The sequence below is a fragment of the Acinonyx jubatus genome, chromosome C1 (assembly GCF_027475565.1).
Source record: "Acinonyx jubatus isolate Ajub_Pintada_27869175 chromosome C1, VMU_Ajub_asm_v1.0, whole genome shotgun sequence".
NCBI classification, from domain to species: Eukaryota; Metazoa; Chordata; class Mammalia; order Carnivora; family Felidae; genus Acinonyx; species Acinonyx jubatus.
Window position 1 is genome coordinate 105,021,149 of NC_069381.1, and position 26,742 is coordinate 105,047,890.

Consider the following 26,742-nt stretch of genomic DNA (forward strand, 5'->3'; position numbering starts at 1 on the left):
ACACACACATACCTACAATGGAATATAACTCAGCCATGAAAAAGAATGAGATCTCGCCATTTGTAACAACATAGATGGACCTAGAGGGTATAGTGTTAAGTGAAATGAGTCTAACAGAGAAAAACAAATACCCTAAGATTTCACTCCCATGTGTATTTAAGGAACAAATGACCAAGGAAAAAAAGATACCAAAAAAATTGCCCTTAAATACAGAGAATCTAAAAACACAAAAGTTGTAGATATAGAGAACAGAATGGTGGTTGCCAGGGGGAGGGGTGTTGAGAGTAGGTAAAATGGATGAAGGGGCTCAAGAGGTATGAATTTCTAGTTATAGAATAAATAAGTCATAGGGATGTAATGTACAGCATGGTGACATAGTCAGTATTGTAGTGCATACTGAAAGTTGCCAAAAGAGTAAATCTTTAAAAAGTTTTCATTGTAGGGGCACTTGGGTGGCTCAGTTGGTTAAACTTCTGACTTTGGCTCAGGTCACGATCTCATGGTTTGTGAGTTCAAGCCCTGCATCAGGCTCTCTGCTGTCAGCACAGAACCTGCTTCAGATCCTCTGTCCCCTTCTTTCTCTGGCCCTCCTCACTTGTTCTCTCTCTGTCTCTCTGTCTCTAATAAATAAACTTAAAAAATGTTCTCATTGTCATAAGGAAAAAAATTATAACTTTGTATGGTGACAGATGGTACTAGATTTATTGTAGTGATCATTTCATGGTGTACACAAATATCAAATCATTACATTGTGCATCTGAAATGAGTATAACGTTACATGTCTAGTAGACAACTAAAAAAATTAAGGAGAAAAAATAAAATGTTTCCAGAAAGTCATCACTTAAAAAAAAACAGAAAAAAAAATATAGAGGACAAACTAGTAGTTGCCAGAGAGGAGGTGGGTAGGGGATTGAGTGAAATACATATGGGAGATTGAGGGTTCACTTATCTCAATGAGCAGTGAGAAATATGTAGAATTGTTGAACCATTATAATGTACACCTGAAAGTAATATAAGACCACAAGTTTATTCTTCAATAAAAAAATAAAAGTGGTCAAACCTTGAATATTGCACCACTGCTAAATTGTTATAAAAAGTTTCTAAATCTTCACCCTTAATTTCTGTGCTTACCTTGCTCTGCACCAAGAACAGTGTGCAGACCAACAATGGAAGGCAGGCCCATACTTTAAGAAGACTTGTCACATGAGACTGGCTGTGAAGTCTGATTGTGAATAATAAGCCTGTGTTGGTCTCTTTCACTTCCCTATTCTACTGCTCTGTATCCCTCTGTCCATCAGATAAACTTGCCAGGGATTGGTATACTTTGGAGGAAGTTTATGTGCAGGTAAGAACGAGCTAGGAAAATGTCTGCACCTTAAGAGTGTCCCAGTGAAAGAAAAACTCAGACATTTAGTTATTTTGCATGAAGATCGTTGATTGACATGTGAGGGAGTTGGCTGATTGAGTTAAGGAACAGTCAAAAACACGTTTCATAAGGGAAAGAGAGGACAGAAAATTGTAACTGGGATTTGCCCAGTGAATCTTGCTTGTATCTTTTTGGCTAAACCATTTTCTCTCAGCTAGCAAAGAGGAGTGTCTGGTGATTCCCTTGTTGAGTGGACAGAGATATGAAAGAAAACAATTTCAGTTGTCTATGGGTTCTTCTGAAAGTGCTGAGAGATATACATACCTGGCTATCTCTGTTGTAATGACTGTCCATCATTCCATCAGTACCTCCACCTTAGTTAGGCTAGGTCTGCACTGTTTCCCTCATTGTAATTTCTAGTTCTTCAGCCTGTTAGTTAGGCCTGACTCCTCTAGGGAAGGGCCTCAGAAGCTGAACTAGCTGGTTATGACACTGGAGGCAAGGTGGCAAATTGTGCCACAGAAATGGAGAGAGGAATTGTTTTCACATTCCTGATGGTGCAATTCAGTGAGGACTGCACAGCTGGTACCTTCTATAGGTTTTGCAGCTTTGGTAGGGGTACCTGGGGACAGCACTTCAAGCAGGGAAGGAGGAAGCCAGTAGGGGGTAGTGCCCCCTTCGAGTGGCTTGTGGAGAGCAAGCATAGACAGAATATTGTTTGAGAACACTTAGAAAAAAATGAGCTTGTTTGTTGCTTTTCATTAAATACCTGTCCACATTGGGGATCATTTAAACCTTGGCCGTTAATTTCACTTTATCTTGATCTGTTCAAGTAAAAGTGAAGGAGAGATAGCTTTTGTAAGTACTTTTATAAAACTCAGAATTAGGAGACTTGAGGACTAATTGCTGTTTTGGTATGGATTATTTGTGTGACACATGCATCTGCAGAATGGGAGCACTGGCCTAGATATTTTCTAATGTGCATTCTGGTCTGATGTTATGGAGAGGGAAAACTTGGGTATGGTTCTCACAGAGGGATATGCTTCTAATGGTAGAACTTGTACACATTTGTACTGTTCTTTCTTTATTTCTTCACCTGCCAGCATCAACTCTTTGTGTTTTCTTTCCAGGGTGGAGAGGGCATTTTCTTTGTTGCTTTTCCTTTGTCAAAATATTTCAGCAAAAAAGTCTCTGCTTTCATTAATCTCCATTGGAAAACAGTTCCTAGTGTCTTTGGAAGAAGGACCTGTGGTTAGTAATTTCTGTGTACTAATCTTGGTTTGACTTGGCTAATACCCACTTGGGTTGATGTTTGGGTAATAATTATGGTGTGATTCATGATTAAGCTAAGCCTTTTTTCAACCTGAAGGTGATTGTGTGGGACAATGATTATGTTAAGTTCTTTTTTCCTTGGGCTCCTTATTACTTTTGCATGGTGTATAATTGCCATTTGGTCATATATCTTTCTAGTGATATAAGAAAAAGACGTAATTTTGAGTATGGGGAAGTAAGTTTTCTGGGATCTATGACAAATAAGCATAGAAGAGACACATTATGACATATGCCCAATTGTTTATTTTGAATCTTTATGCATTTCACTTTTTTGATTTTAATGAAGCCAGAATAATATAGAATTCCATTACAAGGATAGTCCAGAAAGATGTACTGAGCCCTGATAATAACATTGGAGGTTTGGCCACTAGAACAGTGATTTTATAATTTTTGCCACTAAAACAGTGATTTTATAATATTTTTCACAAAGATCAGTGCACAAATCTACAAAGGTCCTAAAATTTAAGCTCACAAAAGAAAAATGCTTACTTCAACCCCAACACCCAAAATACTGTGTTTTCCAAATTTAGGTCTAAATAACATTGTTTATTCCCATTCACCATTTCCAAACAAAGGCATAAATCTTCTAGAGAATAAACTAAACTATGCCCAAGGGAAGAAATTGTGTAACTTATTCAAAATAAAATGGTAACATAAACCCTTTGGAAGTATAATGAGAAGTTTCTTGATGCAAAGTTATGTCTTGTTTCACTTACCTACTCTCAGTATTAATTATTTTTCTATTGGGTTCTCACTCATAATAATAATATCTTTCTAACTGACCAAATCCCAACTGTTTTGAATTATCACTTGAATGACCGTATGTTCCTGACTGCATATTACTGTCTGATATATTGGATGTTATAAATTCATCTCCAGAGTGAGGTCTGTCCCGGAATGCCATATTGGTGCAATCATAACTTACACGACCATACTGAGACTGTCCAAAATCTGAATCAGACTTCCCGCAATTTTCTCTCTGCCCTGGAGGAGACACTGATTTCTGGTAGAAATAAGCCCCTGAGTGCTCAGAACTGCCATGTACGTGGTCATGTTGTCTCCTTTGACTGGAACTGGGCCGTTCCTGGACTGACCCTGACTGAGTTTCTGAGTCTTCTGATTGTCCTTCACTGTCGCTGGCCTGACCGGTTCTGGATCCCCGGTGTCTGCTGTTACCAGATCCAGAAGAGCTTTGTCCACGTCCGGCACCCGAATGTCTGGAGCTGTCGTCTGACTGCCGAAGGTGGCGCCCTTGCGTTTCCCTGGTGGTGGACCCTGACTCCAGGTGGGCAGAGTCTGACCGCCCACGGGACGCCGTCTGCCCTTGACGGGACCCTGAGTGCCCGGATCTGTCTCCTGACTGCTGGTGGTGGCGCCCTTGCCTTTCCCTGGTGGTGGATCTTGATTCTCGGTGGGCAGAGTCTGATCCCCCAAGGGAGGCTGTCTGCCCTTGACGGGTCCCTGAGTGCCCAGATCTGTCTCCTGACTGCTGGTGGTGGCGCCCTTGCCTTTCCCTGGTGGTGGATCCTGACTCTCGGTGGGCAGAGTCTGACCTCCCACGGGAGGCCGTCTGCCCTTGACGGGTCCCTGAGTGCCCAGACCTGTCTCCTGACTGCCCATGGCTAGACCCATGTTCCTTCCTCAAAGTGGACCCAGACCTTCCGAGGGTGTTTGAAGATTCTCTACCTGCACCTTCTGAATGTCCTTCGCTGTCGCTGGCCTGACTCACACTGGATCCCCGCTGTCTGCTTGCCCCGTATCCAGAGGACGATTGTCCATGTCCAGTGGCTGAGCGTCTGGAGGTGTCTGCTGACCGGTAATGCTGGGATTCTTGTCGTCCTCTTGTGCCGGATCTTGACTGCCCACGGGAGGAGTCAGTGTGTCCCCGAGAGGATGTCTCTCCGTGATGAGACCCTGATTGTGTGTAGCTGTCTACAGAGTGTCCATGACTAGCTCCTTGTCGTCTTCTGGTACCAGAGTCTGACTGTCCATGGGCAGAATCAGAGTGCCCATGATTGTCTCCCTGCCTTTGATGAGAGTGAGAGAGTCTAGAGCCGTCTCCCGCATGGCCATGGGCAGACCCACGTTGGTTTCCTGAACCAGACCCATACTGTCTGTCCGAATCTTCTGAGTGTCCTTCACTGTCGCTGTCCTGACTGACACTGGACCCTCGGTTTCTCACTGGCCTGGATTCAGATGAGGATGGTCCATGCTCAGGGTGTGAGTGTCTAGAGCCGTGTGCCTGAGTGGATGACTGATGGTGACGAGATCCTCGCTCCGAGTGTCCACCATCGGCTGCCTGACCCTCAAGGGATCCTGCCTGTCTAGAGCTGTCACGTGCCTGCTCAGGGCGGGATCCTTGTCTCCCTCTGGTGCTGGATTGAGACTGCCCGTGGGCAGAATTCAAGTGTTCTTGGGAGGGTATCTGGTAGAAATAAGCCCCTGAGTGCTCAGAACTGCCACGTACATTGTCATGTTGTCTCCTTTGACTGGAACTGGGCCGTTCCTGGACTGACCCTGACTGAGTATCTGAGTCTTCTGATTGTCCTTCACTGTCACTGGCCTGACCGGTTCTGGATCCCCGGTGTCTGCTGTCACCAGATCCAGAAGAGCTTTGTCCACGTCCGGCACCCGAATGTCTGGAGCTGTCGTCTGACTGCCGAAGGTGGCGCCCTTGCGTTTCCCTGGTGGTGGATCCTGACTCCAGGTGGGCAGAGTCTGACCGCCCACGGGACGCCGTCTGCCCTTGACGGGACCCTGAGTGCCCGGATCTGTCTCCTGACTGCTGGTGGTGGCGCCCTTGCCTTTCCCTGGTGGTGGATCTTGATTCTCGGTGGGCAGAGTCTGATCCCCCAAGGGAGGCTGTCTGCCCGTGAAGGGATCCTGAGTGCCCAGATCTGTCTCCTGACTGCTGGTGGTGGCGCCCTTGCCTTTCCCTGGTGGTGGATCCTGACTCTCGGTGGGCAGAGTCTGACCTCCCACGGGAGGCCGTCTGTCCTTGACGGGTCCCTGAGTGCCCAGACCTGTCTCCTGACTGCCCATGGCTAGACCCATGTTCCTTCCTCAAAGTGGACCCAGACCTTCCGAGGGTGTTTGAAGATTCTCTACCTGCACCTTCTGAATGTCCTTCGCTGTCGCTGGCCTGACTCACACTGGATCCCCGCTGTCTGCTTGCCCCGTATCCAGAGGACGATTGTCCATGTCCAGTGGCTGAGCGTCTGGAGGTGTCTGCTGACCGGTAATGCTGGGATTCTTGTCGTCCTCTTGTGCCGGATCTTGACTGCCCACGGGAGGAGTCAGTGTGTCCCCGAGAGGATGTCTCTCCGTGATGAGACCCTGATTGTGTGTAGCTGTCTACAGAGTGTCCATGACTAGCTCCTTGTCGTCTTCTGGTACCAGAGTCTGACTGTCCATGGGCAGAATCAGAGTGCCCATGATTGTCTCCCTGCCTTTGATGAGAGTGAGAGAGTCTAGAGCCGTCTCCCGCATGGCCATGGGCAGACCCACGTTGGTTTCCTGAACCAGACCCATACTGTCTGTCCGAATCTTCTGAGTGTCCTTCACTGTCGCTGTCCTGACTGACACTGGACCCTCGGTTTCTCACTGGCCTGGATTCAGATGAGGATGGTCCATGCTCAGGGTGTGAGTGTCTAGAGCCGTGTGCCTGAGTGGATGACTGATGGTGACGAGATCCTCGCTCCGAGTGTCCACCATCGGCTGCCTGACCCTCAAGGGATCCTGCCTGTCTAGAGCTGTCACGTGCCTGCTCAGGGCGGGATCCTTGTCTCCCTCTGGTGCTGGATTGAGACTGCCCGTGGGCAGAATTCAAGTGTTCTTGGGAGGGTATCTGGTAGAAATAAGCCCCTGAGTGCTCAGAACTGCCACGTACATTGTCATGTTGTCTCCTTTGACTGGAACTGGGCCGTTCCTGGACTGACCCTGACTGAGTATCTGAGTCTTCTGATTGTCCTTCACTGTCACTGGCCTGACCGGTTCTGGATCCCCGGTGTCTGCTGTTACCAGATCCAGAAGAGCTTTGTCCACGTCCGGCACCCGAATGTCTGGAGCTGTCGTCTGACTGCCGAAGGTGGCGCCCTTGCGTTTCCCTGGTGGTGGATCCTGATTCTCGGTGGGCAGAGTCTGATCCCCCAAGGGAGGCTGTCTGCCCGTGAAGGGATCCTGAGTGCCCAGATCTGTCTCCTGACTGCTGGTGGTGGCGCCCTTGCCTTTCCCTGGTGGTGGATCCTGACTCTCGGTGGGCAGAGTCTGACCTCCCACGGGAGGCCGTCTGCCCTTGACGGGTCCCTGAGTGCCCGGATCTGTCTCCTGACTGCTGGTGGTGGTGTCCTTGCCTTTCCCTAGTGGTGGATCCTGATTCTCGGTGGGCAGAGTCTGATCCCCCAAGGGAGGCTGTCTGCCCGTGAAGGGATCCTGAGTGCCCAGATCTGTCTCCTGACTGCTGGTGGTGGCGCCCTTGCCTTTCCCTGGTGTTGGATCCTGACTCTCGTTGGGCAGAGTCTGACCTCCCACGGGAGGCCGTCTGTCCTTGACGGGTCCCTGAGTGCCCAGACCTGTCTCCTGACTGCCCATGGCTAGACCCATGTTCCTTCCTCAAAGTGGACCCAGACCTTCCGAGGGTGTTTGAAGATTCTCTACCTGCACCTTCTGAATGTCCTTCGCTGTCGCTGGCCTGACTCACACTGGATCCCCGCTGTCTGCTTGCCCCGTATCCAGAGGACGATTGTCCATGTCCAGTGGCTGAGCGTCTGGAGGTGTCTGCTGACCGGTAATGCTGGGATTCTTGTCGTCCTCTTGTGCCGGATCTTGACTGCCCACGGGAGGAGTCAGTGTGTCCCCGAGAGGATGTCTCTCCGTGATGAGACCCTGATTGTGTGTAGCTGTCTACAGAGTGTCCATGACTAGCTCCTTGTCGTCTTCTGGTACCAGAGTCTGACTGTCCATGGGCAGAATCAGAGTGCCCATGATTGTCTCCCTGCCTTTGATGAGAGTGAGAGAGTCTAGAGCCGTCTCCCGCATGGCCATGGGCAGACCCACGTTGGTTTCCTGAACCAGACCCATACTGTCTGTCCGAATCTTCTGAGTGTCCTTCACTGTCGCTGTCCTGACTGACACTGGACCCTCGGTTTCTCACTGGCCTGGATTCAGATGAGGATGGTCCATGCTCAGGGTGTGAGTGTCTAGAGCCGTGTGCCTGAGTGGATGACTGATGGTGACGAGATCCTCGCTCCGAGTGTCCACCATCGGCTGCCTGACCCTCAAGGGATCCTGCCTGTCTAGAGCTGTCACGTGCCTGCTCAGGGCGGGATCCTTGTCTCCCTCTGGTGCTGGATTGAGACTGCCCGTGGGCAGAATTCAAGTGTTCTTGGGAGGGTATCTGGTAGAAATAAGCCCCTGAGTGCTCAGAACTGCCACGTACATTGTCATGTTGTCTCCTTTGACTGGAACTGGGCCGTTCCTGGACTGACCCTGACTGAGTATCTGAGTCTTCTGATTGTCCTTCACTGTCACTGGCCTGACCGGTTCTGGATCCCCGGTGTCTGCTGTTACCAGATCCAGAAGAGCTTTGTCCACGTCCGGCACCCGAATGTCTGGAGCTGTCGTCTGACTGCCGAAGGTGGCGCCCTTGCGTTTCCCTGGTGGTGGATCCTGACTCCAGGTGGGCAGAGTCTGACCGCCCACGGGACGCCGTCTGCCCTTGACGGGACCCTGAGTGCCCGGATCTGTCTCCTGACTGCTGGTGGTGGCGCCCTTGCCTTTCCCTGGTGGTGGATCTTGATTCTCGGTGGGCAGAGTCTGATCCCCCAAGGGAGGCTGTCTGCCCGTGAAGGGATCCTGAGTGCCCAGATCTGTCTCCTGACTGCTGGTGGTGGCGCCCTTGCCTTTCCCTGGTGGTGGATCCTGACTCTCGTTGGGCAGAGTCTGACCTCCCACGGGAGGCCGTCTGTCCTTGACGGGTCCCTGAGTGCCCAGACCTGTCTCCTGACTGCCCATGGCTAGACCCATGTTCCTTCCTCAAAGTGGACCCAGACCTTCCGAGGGTGTTTGAAGATTCTCTACCTGCACCTTCTGAATGTCCTTCGCTGTCGCTGGCCTGACTCACACTGGATCCCCGCTGTCTGCTTGCCCCGTATCCAGAGGACGATTGTCCATGTCCAGTGGCTGAGCGTCTGGAGGTGTCTGCTGACCGGTAATGCTGGGATTCTTGTCGTCCTCTTGTGCCGGATCTTGACTGCCCACGGGAGGAGTCAGTGTGTCCCCGAGAGGATGTCTCTCCGTGATGAGACCCTGATTGTGTGTAGCTGTCTACAGAGTGTCCATGACTAGCTCCTTGTCGTCTTCTGGTACCAGAGTCTGACTGTCCATGGGCAGAATCAGAGTGCCCATGATTGTCTCCCTGCCTTTGATGAGAGTGAGAGAGTCTAGAGCCGTCTCCCGCATGGCCATGGGCAGACCCACGTTGGTTTCCTGAACCAGACCCATACTGTCTGTCCGAATCTTCTGAGTGTCCTTCACTGTCGCTGTCCTGACTGACACTGGACCCTCGGTTTCTCACTGGCCTGGATTCAGATGAGGATGGTCCATGCTCAGGGTGTGAGTGTCTAGAGCCGTGTGCCTGAGTGGATGACTGATGGTGACGAGATCCTCGCTCCGAGTGTCCACCATCGGCTGCCTGACCCTCAAGGGATCCTGCCTGTCTAGAGCTGTCACGTGCCTGCTCAGGGCGGGATCCTTGTCTCCCTCTGGTGCTGGATTGAGACTGCCCGTGGGCAGAATTCAAGTGTTCTTGGGAGGGTATCTGGTAGAAATAAGCCCCTGAGTGCTCAGAACTGCCACGTACATTGTCATGTTGTCTCCTTTGACTGGAACTGGGCCGTTCCTGGACTGACCCTGACTGAGTATCTGAGTCTTCTGATTGTCCTTCACTGTCACTGGCCTGACCGGTTCTGGATCCCCGGTGTCTGCTGTTACCAGATCCAGAAGAGCTTTGTCCACGTCCGGCACCCGAATGTCTGGAGCTGTCGTCTGACTGCCGAAGGTGGCGCCCTTGCGTTTCCCTGGTGGTGGATCCTGATTCTCGGTGGGCAGAGTCTGATCCCCCAAGGGAGGCTGTCTGCCCGTGAAGGGATCCTGAGTGCCCAGATCTGTCTCCTGACTGCTGGTGGTGGCGCCCTTGCCTTTCCCTGGTGGTGGATCCTGACTCTAGGTGGGCAGAGTCTGACCTCCCACGGGAGGCCGTCTGCCCTTGACGGGTCCCTGAGTGCCCAGACCTGTCTCCTGACTGCCCATGGCTAGACCCATGTTCCTTCCTCAAAGTGGACCCAGACCTTCCGAGGGTGTTTGAAGATTCTGTACCTGCACCTTCTGAATGTCCTTCGCTGTCGCTGGCCTGACTCACACTGGATCCCCGCTGTCTGCTTGCCCCGTATCCAGAGGACGATTGTCCTTGTCCAGTGGCTGAGCGTCTGGAGGTGTCTGCTGACCGGTAATGCTGGGATTCTTGTCGTCCTCTTGTGCCGGATCTTGACTGCCCACGGGAGGAGTCAGTGTGTCCCCGAGAGGATGTCTCTCCGTGATGAGACCCTGATTGTGTGTAGCTGTCTACAGAGTGTCCATGATTAGCACCTTGTCGTCTTCTGGTACCAGAGTCTGACTGTCCATGGGCAGAATCAGAGTGCCCATGATTGTCTCCCTGCCTTTGATGAGAGTGAGAGAGTCTAGAGCCGTCTCCCGCATGGCCATGGGCAGACCCACGTTGGTTTCCTGAACCAGACCCATACTGTCTGTCCGAATCTTCTGAGTGTCCTTCACTGTCGCTGTCCTGACTGACACTGGACCCTCGGTTTCTCACTGGCCTGGATTCAGATGAGGATGGTCCATGCTCAGGGTGTGAGTGTCTAGAGCCGTGTGCCTGAGTGGATGACTGATGGTGACGAGATCCTCGCTCCGAGTGTCCACCATCGGCTGCCTGACCCTCAAGGGATCCTGCCTGTCTAGAGCTGTCACGTGCCTGCTCAGGGCGGGATCCTTGTCTCCCTCTGGTGCTGGATTGAGACTGCCCGTGGGCAGAATTCAAGTGTTCTTGGGAGGGTATCTGGTAGAAATAAGCCCCTGAGTGCTCAGAACTGCCACGTACATTGTCATGTTGTCTCCTTTGACTGGAACTGGGCCGTTCCTGGACTGACCCTGACTGAGTATCTGAGTCTTCTGATTGTCCTTCACTGTCACTGGCCTGACCGGTTCTGGATCCCCAGTGTCTGCTGTTACCAGATCCAGAAGAGCTTTGTCCACGTCCGGCACCCGAATGTCTGGAGCTGTCGTCTGACTGCCGAAGGTGGCGCCCTTGCGTTTCCCTGGTGGTGGATCCTGACTCTCGGTGGGCAGAGTCTGACCTCCCACGGGAGGCCGTCTGCCCTTGACGGGTCCCTGAGTGCCCAGACCTGTCTCCTGACTGCCCATGGCTAGACCCATGTTCCTTCCTCAAAGTGGACCCAGACCTTCCGAGGGTGTTTGAAGATTCTCTACCTGCACCTTCTGAATGTCCTTCGCTGTCGCTGGCCTGACTCACACTGGATCCCCGCTGTCTGCTTGCCCCGTATCCAGAGGACGATTGTCCTTGTCCAGTGGCTGAGCGTCTGGAGGTGTCTGCTGACCGGTAATGCTGGGATTCTTGTCGTCCTCTTGTGCCGGATCTTGACTGCCCACGGGAGGAGTCAGTGTGTCCCCGAGAGGATGTCTCTCCGTGATGAGACCCTGATTGTGTGTAGCTGTCTACAGAGTGTCCATGATTAGCTCCTTGTCGTCTTCTGGTACCAGAGTCTGACTGTCCATGGGCAGAATCAGAGTGCCCATGATTGTCTCCCTGCCTTTGATGAGAGTGAGAGTGTCTAGAGCCGTCTCCCGCATGGCCATGGGCAGACCCACGTTGGTTTCCTGAACCAGACCCATACTGTCTGTCTGAATCTTCTGAGTGTCCTTCACTGTCGCTGTCCTGACTGACACTGGACCCTCGGTTTCTCACTGGCCTGGATTCAGATGAGGATGGTCCATGCTCAGGGTGTGAGCGTCTAGAGCCGTGTGCCTGAGTGGATGACTGATGGTGACGAGATCCTCGCTCCGAGTGTCCACCATCGGCCTCCTCACCCTCAAGGGATCCTGCCTGTCTCGAATTGTCAGGTGCTTGCTTGTGTGTGTTTTTCCCTTTTCCTTTTAGTCCTTTGGATCTTGTCTCCTTCCTTTTTTCATGGGTTTTTCCTGATTGTGTGGATTTTCTCAATTTTTCTTCTTTTTCTTCTTGTACTTTGTCTTCATCTAAATCATCGTTTTCATCTTTTGTATGGTGTGCATGGTGGTTTTGGTTTTGCTCTGTTGCTTGGAAGTTCTGTCTTCTGTTTGACTCATAGTATGCTGTAGCCAACTTGAATACCATTAGAAAGTACTCAGTGAAGTCAATTTTCTTGTCATGGTCTAGATCAAGAATATGCATGAAGACATCAGCAGTGTCTGGGTCATCTGGATTCTGTACATATGGAAGATACAGGGAGATTACATGAGAGTGATTCACATGGTCAGTTGAATAATCCAACCAACTGGTGATTCTGATTTTTGGTAAGGAAATGTGGGACCATATGTGGTGTTGTATCTTTGCTAATGTTCAATTTATGATTAGTTACAGGAAAGTGTAGATAATGTACCTAAAAATATATGTTAAATAGTAGTTTGTGAAAAGTAGTAATTTGGATGGGTCATATTACTGTTTTTTCTTTTTAATGTACATATGTTATGAAATCCATCAGTGCATTGTCTTTTTAGTGGAGCTTGTTAGCATTCTTGAGATTAGGAAACATAATATGAAGAACTAATTTTTGCTGTTCAGTTTTTGTCATTAAGTATTTATATTTCTTTCATAGAAGATGAATGTGTGTTTGTGTGTTGTGCACATTTTTGTTTGCACATAGTATATCAAATGTGTAAAGAGAGGAAAATAATACTTATTTTGAATTAAATGAAGTCTCTTTTCTTTTCCAAAAGTAATAATTTACAAAGACTTCACAGATATTGTCACAATGCTGCTGCAAAACAAACATGATACACCCTTGGGTCCTGGCTGATATCCCTTACCTTCAGGACTGGCCGAAACTCTCTTTCCAGGAGCTCCTTCAGTTCTTCCCTGCTCAGTGTGTCAGTCTCCTTGTCTGTTGTTGAGTACTCATGGAATAGGTCGATAATGGCAATGATGTTTTCCAGGAGAGTAGACATCTTTTGGTAGTAAAGGTGAACCTGGAAGGAAGAAATAAAAATGTAATTTTGTATGTCTTTTCTTCTTCTTCTTCTTCTTCTTCTTCTTCTTCTTCTTCTTCTTCTTCTTCTTCTTCTTTTAAAAAAGATTATTTAGTTGAGAGAGAGAGAGTGCGAGCAGGGGAGGGGTGAGAGATACAGAATCCAAAGCAGGCTCCAGACTCTGAGCTGTCAGCACAGAGCCTGATGTGGGGCTTGAACCCGGGAACTGTGAGATCATGACCTGAGCTGAAGTGGATGCTTAACTGACATAGCCACCCTACTGCCTCTGTCTTTTATTTTTCTAAGGTCTTACCAATTATTAGATTGAATTTCCACCTTTGTTTAAAATCAACATTTCATGATGTATACAGTATTTTTAATTGGATAGGGTGGCTTTAATAGCTTCTCAATATTATACCTTTTTTTTGTTGTTATTTACTGGCTTACATTTTGCCACTTAATGAAGAGCATTTAAAGCATGCTCAATTTATGTAATTGGTGAACAAAGAAATTACTAAGCAGGTCAATAAATCTAAGTAAGCATTTATTTTATAAAAGCATTGTAATGACATCCAAATAAGCATTTATTTTATAAAAGCATTGTAATGACTACTTTAGAAGTTTTAAAACCAGATGAAACTAATATGATATAGGAACCAATAATGTGAAAGACATGACTGAAATCGAGCTAAAGTATGTATGGACCTTGGATTATTTTATGAGAGGAAATAGGTGTTAATTCTTGACATTGTTAAACCTGTATTTTGATAAGTTTATGAGTAACCACTAAAATAATGCAGTTTATAACTTTTCAACCATAGAGAGGAAAAATAAAAATTAAAAAAAAAAGCTTCAATCAATGCATTGGAAACCAGGAAAGAAGAAAATAAGAAGCATAGATAAGGGAGGGTAAACAGAAAGTGTAAAATATAAAAGTAGGATTACATATAATTTTATCATGAATTATGTATGTGAATTGATCAGACTGGTTGGCTAAAAGACAGTTTGTAAAGATTGAATTAAAAAATACATTTGTATGCTTTTTACAAAAAGAAATTAAGATTTTTTTCAGGCACTGTCATTTATGTTGATATTCCAGACCTTGAACTTATGTGTAATTGTGCTGTCCCCAAAAGTCTGCATCTCAAGGATTGCACTTTCTGACCTCCTCTGGTACTCTGATTTCAATAATTCTGTGGCCTCATTGTTTATTTCTGCTTTATGTATTCACCTACCTCTTTACTCTGGTTAGACATTTGGTTAATCTCTGTCATTGCTTCTAGCATGTACCCTGTCTTTCTTGTACTTACTGGCAAAAGCTCAACAGTGACTTTTTGTACTTTATCTCACAAGAAGTCCTTGAGTTTTATTTCACTGCAAGCTTGGAAGCTAATGAAAAGAATTTCCTCACTTTGCCAATTTCTGATCTTCCAGCCTCGTGCATCTGTGTCCATAGACTTTAACCAGCAGTGATGTTGTGTATGTGTACAGTCTGTGCTCCTGTCCTCTGTTTTGGCACTGGAACCCCTTTGCCTACTCAAACAGTTTGCTTTTGCAATTGTCATCCTTCTCTACTGGATATATTCATATATCCATACTGATGTGGCTCTTTTAAAATTTTTTTAATGTTTATTTACTTGAGAGAGAGAGAGAGCGAGAGAGAGAGCGAGAGAGCGATAGAGCGAGAGCGAGCAGGGGAAGGGCAGAGAGAGAGGGAGACACGGAATCTGAAGCAGGCTCCAGGCTCTGAGCTGTCAGTACAGAGCCCGATTTGGGGCTCAAACTCATAGACTATGAGATCATGACCTGAGCCGAAGTCAGACGCTTAACTAACTCAGCCCCTAGAATGATCTTTTAAGAACATGCATTAGATTATCTCATTCTTTATGCTGAATACTCTCCAATTACTTCTTATGTAGTTAAAGTAATGTACAAATTCTACTATGCCTCTCTTTACATGGTTTACTCCATCTAGCTCTCTGATGTCACCACACACCACTGTTTTTTTTGTTAAATATGCTCTAGGCATACTAGCTTCTTTTTTTTTATTAAATTTTTTTTTCAACGTTTTTTATTTATTTTTGGGACAGAGAGAGACAGAGCATGAACGGGGGAGGGGCAGAGAGAGAGGGAGACACAGAATTGGAAACAGGCTCCAGGCTCCGAGCCATCAGCCCAGAGCCTGACGCGGGGCTCGAACTCACGGACCACGAGATCGTGACCTGGCTGAAGTCGGACGCTCAACCGACTGCGCCACCCAGGCGCCCCTTCTTTTTATTCTTTGAAACAAATTGACTCCTATTTAGAATCTTGCCGTTTGCTTTGGCTGGTTCCTTTTGTCATTAAGATCTCAGTTTAAAGGAGAATTCCCCAGAGAGATCTTCCCCGGCCTTCTAATCTAAAATTCTCTCCTCCCATCACTTTATTACACCACTCTCTTATTTTCTTCATTGTTCTTAGCACTATTTGAAATTCTTGTTCATTTATTGTTTACTGGATGTCTCCTTCTACTAAATGCAAGCTCCTTAGAGTAGGGAGTTTATATCGTCACTGCTGCATAATCAGCCAAGTGCAGCACTTGGCAAATAGAAGGCAGTTTGTATATATTTATTGAATGAATGAATAAATGGAAACTCCAGCAATACAGAGAGTATTGAGTAGCTTCATAGGAAACACATTTATGCTTCATTTTCCTTTTATATCAAAATAAGGTTTTAGTAACAGTTCCACTAAAAATGAAGATCCTCAAACATCCAGAACATTTCCCTCAGAGCACACATACCTCCCGTATTTCCACCTTGCTTAATACCAAGTAGGCAAAGTTAGATGTATTCCCTTTTACTTACGTTCTTCACCAGATGAGTAAGTAGAATGTAGCCTGAAGGAGCTTTGCTGGGTGCTGAAGTCTGGGATAGTGGCCCTTTTATAGCAAGTCCATCCAGGGAGGAGCCATTCTCTGTAGGAGGTCTGAATCACTCCTAACCAAACCCAGATCCACCCGTATCTCCACCTGTATTTCTCTAACAGTGTGTTTACCTCCCAACTTCCTCACGTACTCGTCTGTACTTGTTTTACCAAGTTCCAAATTTAGTTTTACATAGACCCCATGTACTGGATGTTTTGAGGAAGGTTTTCTTTGGTGTGCAGTGTCCACATCTTCTACTTTTTTTTTTATAACCCCCACTTTGACTTGGTAGGTGCTTGATAAATATCTATTGATAAATATACTTTCTTAACTGTGTCTTTAGAGAAGTAAAATACACATTTTGAGATCCTCAAATTGAGTTTGGGGTAGAAAAGCATCACAGGTACCCACTGCATGTCCCTTTTTATCTATGAATTCTATGTGTGGATACTGGGAGAACTTGGCATGAAATGAATATTGGTTTTCTAGAAGTTATGGTAAACAGAGGAGAGATAGGCAAATTTAATTTTGATTTTTCAAAAGGAAGCAAGAAAATGAGCTCTTAAGTTAAAAGCAGTGATCACCAGAAGCTAGCATGACTTTATTAGACAAGAACCATTAATCTAATTTTACATTGTTTTCAAGGTTATTACCTTGGGATATCAGAGATATGTTCTACCTACTCTTTCTATAGGTTAAACTGTGGGTTTTCTCACTTATTCTCATAAATATACAGGAGGCTTCTTTTCTTGGCCTCTCCTTTGATTTCCAGACTTTTATGTTGAACAGACTATGGCTCCATTCAGATGTCCCCTGGTTACTTCTGCCCATGCTATTCAAAACTGAGCTCATTGTCATGGCTTGCACCAAAGTGTACTGTCTTCTAGAAGTCCACATATTGGTTACTGACATCCCTATCCACTGAGTGTCTCAAGCTATTCCCAGTCACTTTTCATTTCTCCCTCTCATTTACCCCTCATATGCTGCCACATCCTGCCAGTTCTCTGTAGATTACCTTCCTGCACATGTAGGCCTGTTCTCTATCTCTAGAGCTGCAGTTTTAGTTCTGAACTTCATCATCTTTCACATGGCTGTTTGTAAAAAGTGTCATAACGAGCCCCTCTGCTACAGGCTGCCTGATTCATCTTCTAATCTTATCACGTCATTCCCTCTTGTAGAATTCCGTTTTTCTAGACCTAGACGCTCCTTCACAATAGACGTGAATCTGTGTCTTTCCAGCTGCCTCTCTTACTGTTTGTATTCTATGGGAAAGTCACTCTAGACTGATCGACATTTCTTGGATGATCCTTTAATGGTCTACCACTATTTAAAATCTCTACATTCTGTCCTTACTACCTGGAGTGTCTCTCAGTCGTAGCTTCTCCTCATCCTTTAAAACTATCTGGGATCATCCCCTCCTTCATAAAGCTTAACTGAAATCTCCATATAGATCACAGTTTCCTCATATGCTCTATATTTATCTTTCTTGTGGCATTCGTGATATTTTATTGTAATTATTTACTTATGTGTCTGCACCCCCTCCTTTCCCATTTTGTGTTTCTTCTCACCCTGGTATTTACTGGGTCTGAATCATCTTTTGTATCTTATGAGTTTCTGGAGAATGATAAAAATAAGATGTGCAAGGAGGTGGCCAATCTTATTTAGGGCCAATGAGATAGAAATATGTATGAGTTTTAAAAACTGGGTTTAATGCTCTTATTTCCAATGAAACCATCAGTTCTTTCTTTTGTGGAACATTAGTTAACATCTACAAGACACAGGGCTTCATTTTTCTCTCCTTTTCTTCTTGGGTTTAATTGTCTTTCTGGGCCAGTAGTTACTGTGTTTTTGTCTTTCTCACCATGCTATAATAATAAAAGTAACCTGTATTGCTTAGATTATGCGCTGAGGATAGGCTAAGATTTTGCACGTATCACTTCTAACCCCCATAACAACCCTGTGAGGTCATTACTATTATCCCTATATTTGAGATGAGGGAACTGATAGTGGTAGGATGCCTGCAGTTACCCAGTGAGTAAGTTACAGCACCAGGATTCAATCCCAGGTCATTGTGAATCCAACTCCCACATTATTTCCACTGTCCCACACAACTCTGGGTGTGAACTTTTCTCCTTTTTTGTTAGTTTATTTATCCTTTTAGTGTATTAAACAGCGGTTTCTCTGAAATTACCCTAAGTCCTGGGTGAACTTACTTGCGGAGACCATTGTAGGGGCAGCAGAAAGACTCGGCTGTGGCATATGAGCTCGGAAAGGTGGAGTCCAGAGAGTGGCAAGGATGAGGCAAGCTGGGATCTGATGTTTTAGTGGCAGAAGACCAAAATATTAGATTCATATAAATATGGAGGACAGTCTGTTGGTCTGCTCCAGGACTATTTTCTTGGCCACGATCATAATCATTACATCTTCATCAGTCACTTGGATGAAAATATGGGCACCTGGCAAATAATTTTAGGATAGACTGAAGTTCCAAGAAGATTTTAGCATGTCACAACACAGCTCAGACATAATAATAAATCCTCCTGAAAGAAAAGTAGAATTCTGACTTTGGGTCTAAATTAACCTTTGCAAGGACAGGGTAGAAGACATAAGTAAAAGCAGGGATACTGTGATGGCAGCAGTGTGATGTAGTATCCAGAAGGTAATGCTGATTTAGGCTGCATGAAAGAAGCACATTAGCTAGAACAGAGTAAGTGGTGCTGGTCTTCACTTGGCATTTGCCAGATTGTTTCTGTAGGTTTTTGTTCAGTTATATATGGTCACTTTTCAGTAAAGATGTGGACAACTTGTTATGGGTTCTGATTAAAGTAAACAGGATGATTGGCCAGATGGGTGGTAAAGGGAACTGAGTGAGAAGTAGATGGATGGGAGATAAGTGTCTGTCTTCAATTATATGAGTGGCTGTTACATAGAATTAGGATTATACATAGGTTATATAAAAAAGTCAGATAAGTGGGTAGAAACTGCAGGGAAGCATATTTGACTCTGTATAGGGAAGAACTTTTTACTAGTCAGAATTATCCAAACATGAGAAGAATTATCTTTGGAGATAGTGAGTTCCCTATCACAACCTAGAAAATTTTGAATCATTTGAGAAGTTGGTAGTCAAGTAGTCTAGCCTCATCATATTGTAATTGATGACCAGCAGGTCCAATGTAGTGTTGCTGATGAATCAGAAAGTCAGGACCCAGGCCTCCAACTCAGGACTTTTCACTTTAAATCCCCTTTGCTTTGCATCAGGTTATATCAGCTATCAGAGATGAGCATGAGACCAGGGATATTTTGGAGGGGGATTATTAAGTAGAGGAACATTGGACAAATGTCTGATAAATTCCTCTTTCAACCTGAGAGCTATGATTCTGTTATTCAAGTAAGTTTCTTTGCCTGACTTGATTCAGATGACGATTTGATCAGTGCAGTTTAATAACTGCAGGGGTGACAGGACTATCAGTTCCATTTTATAGCATGAACTGGAAGATAGCACTTGGCTTTCCGTACCCCCCTTCCTGCCAACACAGCTGATCCTTTTGCATATTAGTTTTTTACCCTTAGAATACCAAGTAGTTTTTCCCTCTAAACATTTTAAATTACTGACCATGGAACAGTGACCTCTGAGATATGGGGCATCTTCTCTATCCTCAGAACTTATTCTTTGTTTCATTGTTATTAGATGATGAAATGGTTTCAGAAGCATTGTAGGTGTCCAGTTACATATTGTGGCTGCCAGAGTGTGTTGGGGGTAAAGAAAACTCCCCAAAAGTTAGCAGTTATTGACAAATCCCAAATTACAGGATTTCAATTACAATCATTCAAGTGGTTGTCCCTCCCTTTTCCTATCCAATGGGCTGGAAAGGCCTTATGTTGCCATTTGGCCTCGGGGCTGCTGATGTGGGTCAGATTGTCACGATTCAAGGGACCAGCCCTTTGAGATGGGTGACAGGCTGTGGGAGTGAAGGGGAGTTGGAATTTGTGGTTAAATGATTTCCTACAGGAGTTGTAGTCATCTCCTGGGAGGTGCTGTTTTGGGTTGGCACTTTTCCATGTTGGATATCCACTTGGATTCCTTGGCATGGTAGTTGCCATGTACCTGCTTAGCCCTACAGAGTGGAGCACAATCTGGCAAGAACACCTGTATTTGCAGCTTGTATTTGCCAGGACAGAGGTGAAAGAGAGAAAGGTTGATCCCATAAAAAAATTTCAATTTGTCTTCAGTGACCTCAGAGTCTGCTTTCATTAGCCTCTTCTCTGTGTGTGTGTATGTGTGTGGAGAGAGAGAGACAGAGACAGAGAGATGGAAAGACAGATTGAGAGATGGAGAGATGGAGAGAAGGAGGGAAGGGACACTAGAGTGGGGGGAATACAAGTGAGAAAGAGCTTTTTCCAGATAAAGCCATTAAAAATTTTTTAATTCCCCTCCCCAAATTTAATTCCAGTGTAGTTAATATACAATGTTATATTCATTTCAGATATATAATATCGTGATTCAACAGTTCTGTACATTACTCAGTGCTCATCAAGATAAGTGTACTCTTAATATAAACAAGCCATTTTATGCCAGTCTGGATTGCCTTGCAGTTTTTTCCATGCCCAACACAGTTGTTCCCAGGCACTCACTGACAGTTTCTATGAGGTATGGAGAAGACATACTGTGTGTGTGTGTGTGTGTGTGTGTGTGTGTGTGTGTGTGTGTGTGTGATTTCTGCATCTGCAGTAGCTGGAATACCATGTATTACACTTGCCCAGTGAGAATATGTGTGAGAGACAGTCACAGAGAAAGCAATGATCAAAGACAGGTCTTTTGAACAGTGGAGACATATTCTTCAGGAAGCGCTTATATCAGTAAATGTTATTTTTCTAAAAATCATGATGGACATTTAGGCTTTTTCCACAATTTGGCTATTGTTGAGAGTGCTGCTATAAACATTGGGGTACAAGTGCCCCTATGCATCAGTACTCCTGTATCCCTTGGGTAAATTCCTAGCAGTGCTACTGCTGGGTCATAGGGTAGGTCTATTTTTAATTTTTTGAGGAACCTCCACGCTGTTTTTCAGAGTGGCTGTACCAGTTTGCATTCCCACCAGCAGTGTGAGAGGGTTCCCGTTTCTCCACATCCTCTCCAGCATCTATAGTCTCCTGATTTGTTCATTTTGGCCACTCTGACTGGCGTGAGGTGATATCTGAGTGTGGTTTTGATTTGTATTTCCCTGATGAGGAGTGATGTTGCGCATCTTTTCATGTGCCTGTTGGCCATCTGGATGTCTTCTTTAAGGAAGTGTCTATTCATGTTTTCTGCCCATTTCTTCACTGGATTCTCTGTTTTTTGGGTGTGGAGTTTGGTGAGCTCTTTATAGATTTTGGATACTAGCCCTTTGTCTGATACGTCATTTGCAAATATCTTTTCCCATTCCGTTGGTTGCCTTTTAGTTTTGTTGATTATTTCCTTTGCTGTGCAGAAATAAGATACCATATGTTTTCACTCTTATGTGGATCCTGAGAAACTTAACAGAAACCCATGGGGGAGGGGAAGGAAAAAAAAAGAGGTTAGAGTGGGAGAGAGCCAAAGCATAAGAGACTCTTAAAAACTGAGAACAAACTGAGGGTTGATGGGGGGTGGGAGGGAGGGGAGGATAGGTGATGGGCATTGAAGAGGGAATCTTTTGGGATGAGCACTGGGTGTTGTATGGAAACGAATTTGACAATAAATTTCATATATTAAATAAAATAAAATAAAAATCATGATGGTTCATTAAACCATCTATGCAACTGCAGAGATTGCCAGAGGCATTGCATTCTAGGGTGTGATGGATGTATCTATGCAGTTGCTATGTTATATTTATGAAAGTTGTTCTTAACAATTAATGATAAAAGTAAGAACAGAAAAAATGATAGAAGGAATAATAGAAAAGCAACAGATCACCCCATGTAGTTAAGGGAAAGGTTTTTCTGACTTAACTTTTGAATGGTTATGAGAAAGGACAGTATGAGATCTTTAGAGTGGCCATGTCAGCAGTGCCTAGTATCAGCAGTAAAGGATGGGCCATCACCATTCCTCGTCCCATAGAAACATTGAACTGTGGTGACAGTGGTGCAGCACTGGGAAAACTGGAAAAGAAGGACTGAGGAGCAAGCTAAGACAGAGACATGATAGCCGTTCTGACCAGATTTCACCAGTGTCTTCTGTTCACACAGGATCTAGAATAGGCCAGCAATTACAGATCAATGTGGAAGATTAGGAGGGCTAGAATTGGAATAAGTGCCCACTCCCCTTTCCTATCTGCTCACTGTATATGTAGGGATATTATAGACAGGTGGATAGACTAGAGTGTATTCTAGAGGGGAAACAGGTGTCAGAGGGAAGTTCAGATTAAGAGACAGGTCACAGTGTTCAGGGATCATTCATTCATTCAACAAACATTTGTTACTAGCTGACTACTCCCTAGTCACGATGCTTGTCATAGGCCTATCAGTGAAGTCATGCTCCCTGTCCTCAAGGAGTTCATAATCTAATGAAGAAACAATGTGACATGTGTTATAATAAAGGTATTTACAAATTACTGCAGAAAGATGAGGAAGCAACTCATTCTCTTCTATTTTTAAAAATTTCCCCCAACTTTATTGAGGAATTATTGGAACATGATAGTTGTATATATTTAAAGTGTATATGTGATGATTTAAACATGGAATGATTACCAAGATCAAGATAATTAACACATCCATCACCTCACATGTTTTCTCTTGTTTGTGTATGTGTGGTGACAATACTTACAATGTGTTCTCAGCAACTGTTAAGTATATGATGTTTTATTACTAACTATAGTCATCATGTTTACAAGAGATACCCAGAACTTATTCTTTTTATAACTAAGTTTGTACCCTTTGACCTACGTCTCCCATTCCCTGACCACCACCCCTGCCCAGCTCCTGGTAACCACAATTATTGTTCTTTGTGTCTATGAAGTTGATGTGTTTTTTTTTTGTTTTTAGATTCCACATATAAGTGATACCATACAGTACTTGTCTTTCTTTCTCTGTCTGACTTAACAATACTTAGCATAATGTTCTCCAGGTTCATCTATGTTGTTGCAAATGGCAGGATTTCCTTCCTTTTTTTTTAGTGGCTGAATAGTGTTCCATTGTATGTATATACCACATTTTCTTTATCTGTTCATCTGCTGAAGGACATTTAGGTTGTTTCCATATCTTGGCTATTATTAGTAATGCTTCATTGAACATGGAGGTGCAGATAATCTCTTAGAGATACTGATTTCAGTTCCCAGGAATTGGGTGGGGTTTCTTGATCATATAGTAGTTTTATTTTTATTTTTTTGAGGAACTGCCATATTGTTTTCCATAGTGGCTATACTAATTTACATTCATATGAACAGTATATAAGGGTTCCCTTTTTTCCACATCCCCACTAACATTATCTCTTATCTTTTTGTTATCTCTTGTCTTTTTGACAATAGCTATCCTAAAAGGTGTGAGGTTGTGGTTTGTTGTGGTTTTGATTTGCATTTCTCTGATAATTAGTGATATTGAACATCTTTCCATGTACCTGTTGAGCATTTGTATGTCTGTTTTGGAAAAAATGCCTCTTTAGATATTTTGCCCATTTTTAAATTGGATTATTTTCTTTTTTTTTTTCCTTTTAACTTGTTTGAATTGTTTTTTTTTCTTCCAAGATTTTATTTAAATTCAAGTTAGTTAACATATAGTGTAGTATTGGTTTTAGGAGTAGAATTTAGTGATTCATCACTTAGATATAGCACCCAGTACTCATCATAACAAGTAAACTCCTTAATGCCCATCACCCATTTAGTCCATCCTCCCACCCGCCTCCTCTCCATCAACCCTTCCTTTGTTCTCTATAGTTAAGTCTCTTATGGTTTGCTTCTCACTTTTTTTCACTTCCCCCATGCTCATCTGTTTTGTTTCTTAAATTCCACATATAAGTAAAATCATAGGGTATTTGTCTTTCTCTGACTGACTTACTTCATTTAGCATAATTTTGATATTAACCTCTTATCAGATATATGGTTTGCAAACATTTTCTGCCATTCTGTAGGTTGCCTTTCAGTTTATTGCTTGTTTCTTGTGCTGTGCAGATGCTCTCTAGTTTGATGTAGTCCCATTTGTTTATTTTAGCTGATTCCCTTTTAGAAGATCCAGACAAGGTGATATTTGAGCTCATCTTTAAAGAATGAGCCTTTGGATTGTGTGGGAGAAAACAGGGCAGTGGACCTGGAAGACTATATGGAAAGGCCTCAAAAGCCATGCTAAGTGATGGGGATGTTATCATATTTACATCAGATAGCAACTGAAGAGTTTTTGTTATTATTTAAATTTTATTTAGTTAACATACAGTGCATTATTGGTTTCAGGAGTAGGATCCAGTGATTCATCACTTACCTATAACACCCAGTGCTCATCACAAGTGCCCTCTGTAATGCCCATCATCCATCTAGCCCATCTCCTACCCACCTCCCCTCATCAACCCTCAGTTTGTTTCCTATCATTAAGAGTCTCTTGTGGTGAAGAGTTTTAAAAAAATGTTTTTTTAAGTTTATTTATTTGTTTTCAGAGAGGGAGTGAGAGAAAGAGAAAGAGAGATAAAGTGCAATTGTGAGCAAGGGGAGGGGCAGAGAGAGAGGAGAGAGAGAATTCCAAGAAGGCTCCCAGTGCTGTCAGCACAAAATTCAGTGTGGAGCTCGACCTGAGCTGAATTCAAGAGTTGGATGCTGAACTGACTGAACCACCCAGGCTCCCTGTGGTGCAGAGTTTTTAAGTAGAAAAGTGACAGGACCAGATTTTCATTTAGTAAAAATAATTCTGCTAAGAATATGAATGGTGAATAGAGTTTGACACTGGCAAGGATGCAGACAACTTGAAAAAGGGAGGGGGGATAATGAGGTTTCATACTAAAGTGTTAGCAGTGGTATTGAAGGGAAGAGGTATTCAGAAGTAGAGCTTGACAGTGCATTAGATGTGGAGGCTGAGGGAGAGCAAAGCACAAGGGGCAATAGGTCAGAGTCTTGGGAAGACAGGTTAGGAAGGGACAATCTCAATAAAGTAGAACTCAATGACGAAGAAGCCAAGTATAGTCGCTTTCCCTCTCGCTCTCCCTCTCGAGAGGAAGAGAGAGAGGGAGAGAGAGAGGGAGAGTGAGCGAGACAGGTTTAGAAGGGCATGTGATGGGCAGCTGGTACCAACAGGACCTTAGGGTTCATCTTTCAGGCCAGGATTTTAATTTTGGAAGTAGGGAAGACCAAAAAATAAAAGAGATTCTAACGTGAGACACTCAAAGACAAAGAACCAGGCAGAGACCTTGTTACCGTAACTGACAGGCATCAAAGCTAAATTATCAGCACAGATGATCTGATACTGATTCCTGAGTTCTGAGGAATGTCCATCCTTAAATTCCTCCTGCTGAAGGTCAGTACTTGTTCTGGGTGCTGGGAAATCTGAACTCCTGGTACCTGAAGACCCTTCCATCTACTCTTCGCCCACTTTTTATCAGCTTGGACTTTAGTCCCCTGCTTGCAAGTCTCTTGTTTATTCATCCATCATAATTTCCTGCCTACACCCTGTAGATTAGGCAGATGCTTGATTGATAACCCCCATGATTATTGGTATAGCTAGCTCCAGACTCTGACTACACCACACCTCTGTCACCCGGGCACAGCCAGGGGAGGACCCAGAGTAGTGTACGTGGCTTAGCTTCAGGGCCAGCAGTGTTGCATGGTCGAATCACCTGGGAGTTGATGGGTTCAGAAGGTGAACATCAGAACCACTCTGAAGTTATACTGGAATATTATTTACAACTTGTGCTTACAGCAAAAGTTAAAAACAGTCATGCAGGACTCTAAAGTACCATATGTCCCCAATAGTCACTGAGACCCAAGCCTCCAAAGTCTTTAAAGTGTGACTGTAAGATGAATGAGATTCTTCTTGTTACTTTTCTAGATTTTCACATCACTGGTGATCTTGTTGAAGTAGAGATGGACTCTTGCCCCACCAACATGTCTCCCTTTTTGTCAGCATTGCCTGAAATATGACCATATTTTTCCAATTTCTGAGAGCATTCATTTCAGGGGATATCCAGATAACTTGGGGCAAAGTCCCCTGGGCTGGATCAGACAACTTTTTTGGCATCCCGTATTGCGTATTATTGAATGGGTGTGTCAGTCTGGAGCCCATATCTTTTGTCTGCAGTTTTTTCCAGGATGACTTCTCTGCTCTTCTGTGGCAGTTCTTGAGAAATTGAGGTAGTTTTTGCCCTCAGTTTTTATTTAATAATTTTAATCCATATTTCCCTGATTCTACCTCTTTAACTCATTCTATCATTTTTCCAACCAGAACCTCAGTTACTCTTGCAAAGTGTACTGTGGCAGTAATTAATATATATTTATGTTTAAGAGCAATTCACAGAAAACTATTTGCAGTTCTTTTTACAGTACAGATTTAGTAATTCAGGCAATTGGTTTTTTTTTTCCATGAAATTCCAAATTATAAGAATTTTTTAGATGAGGTACATGAAATGATTGGATTCAAATAACACTGTGGTCACAGTATCAGAGCTTTAGTAAGTGCCACGATCACAAAATCCATGGTACAGTTTTGAGAGCACTGTGTTGCAAGCTGCACAGACTTGCCTCTGATTGTTGGCTACTCCAGTTACTGGGTCTGTGACTGAGCAAATTTCCTAATCTCCCCGAACCTGTTACCTCATCTTTAAGGTAAGGATGATAATGTACACTTTGCATGGTTGTCACAGTTATTAAATGAATTACATACAATGGTTTGACACTGTGCCTGATATTAA

The 26,742-nt window shown here is 44.5% G+C and overlaps 1 protein-coding gene and 1 long non-coding RNA gene across 2 annotated transcripts in view; one reads left to right on the forward strand and one right to left on the reverse strand.

The window, feature by feature from the left end:
• Window positions 1-26,742, forward strand: part of LOC113598291 (uncharacterized) — a 107,189-nt gene that overhangs the window by 53,538 nt on the left and 26,909 nt on the right. The window lies entirely within an intron of this gene.
• Window positions 2,919-15,899, reverse strand: FLG (filaggrin). Its single transcript, XM_053214821.1, has 3 exons — window positions 15,844-15,899; window positions 12,839-12,997; window positions 2,919-12,236 (listed from the first exon to the last, which is right to left on the reverse strand). Exons 2-3 carry the CDS (start codon window positions 12,974-12,976, stop codon window positions 3,450-3,452), a joined length of 8,925 nt encoding a protein of 2,974 aa, XP_053070796.1. The 5' UTR covers window positions 12,977-12,997; window positions 15,844-15,899; the 3' UTR covers window positions 2,919-3,449.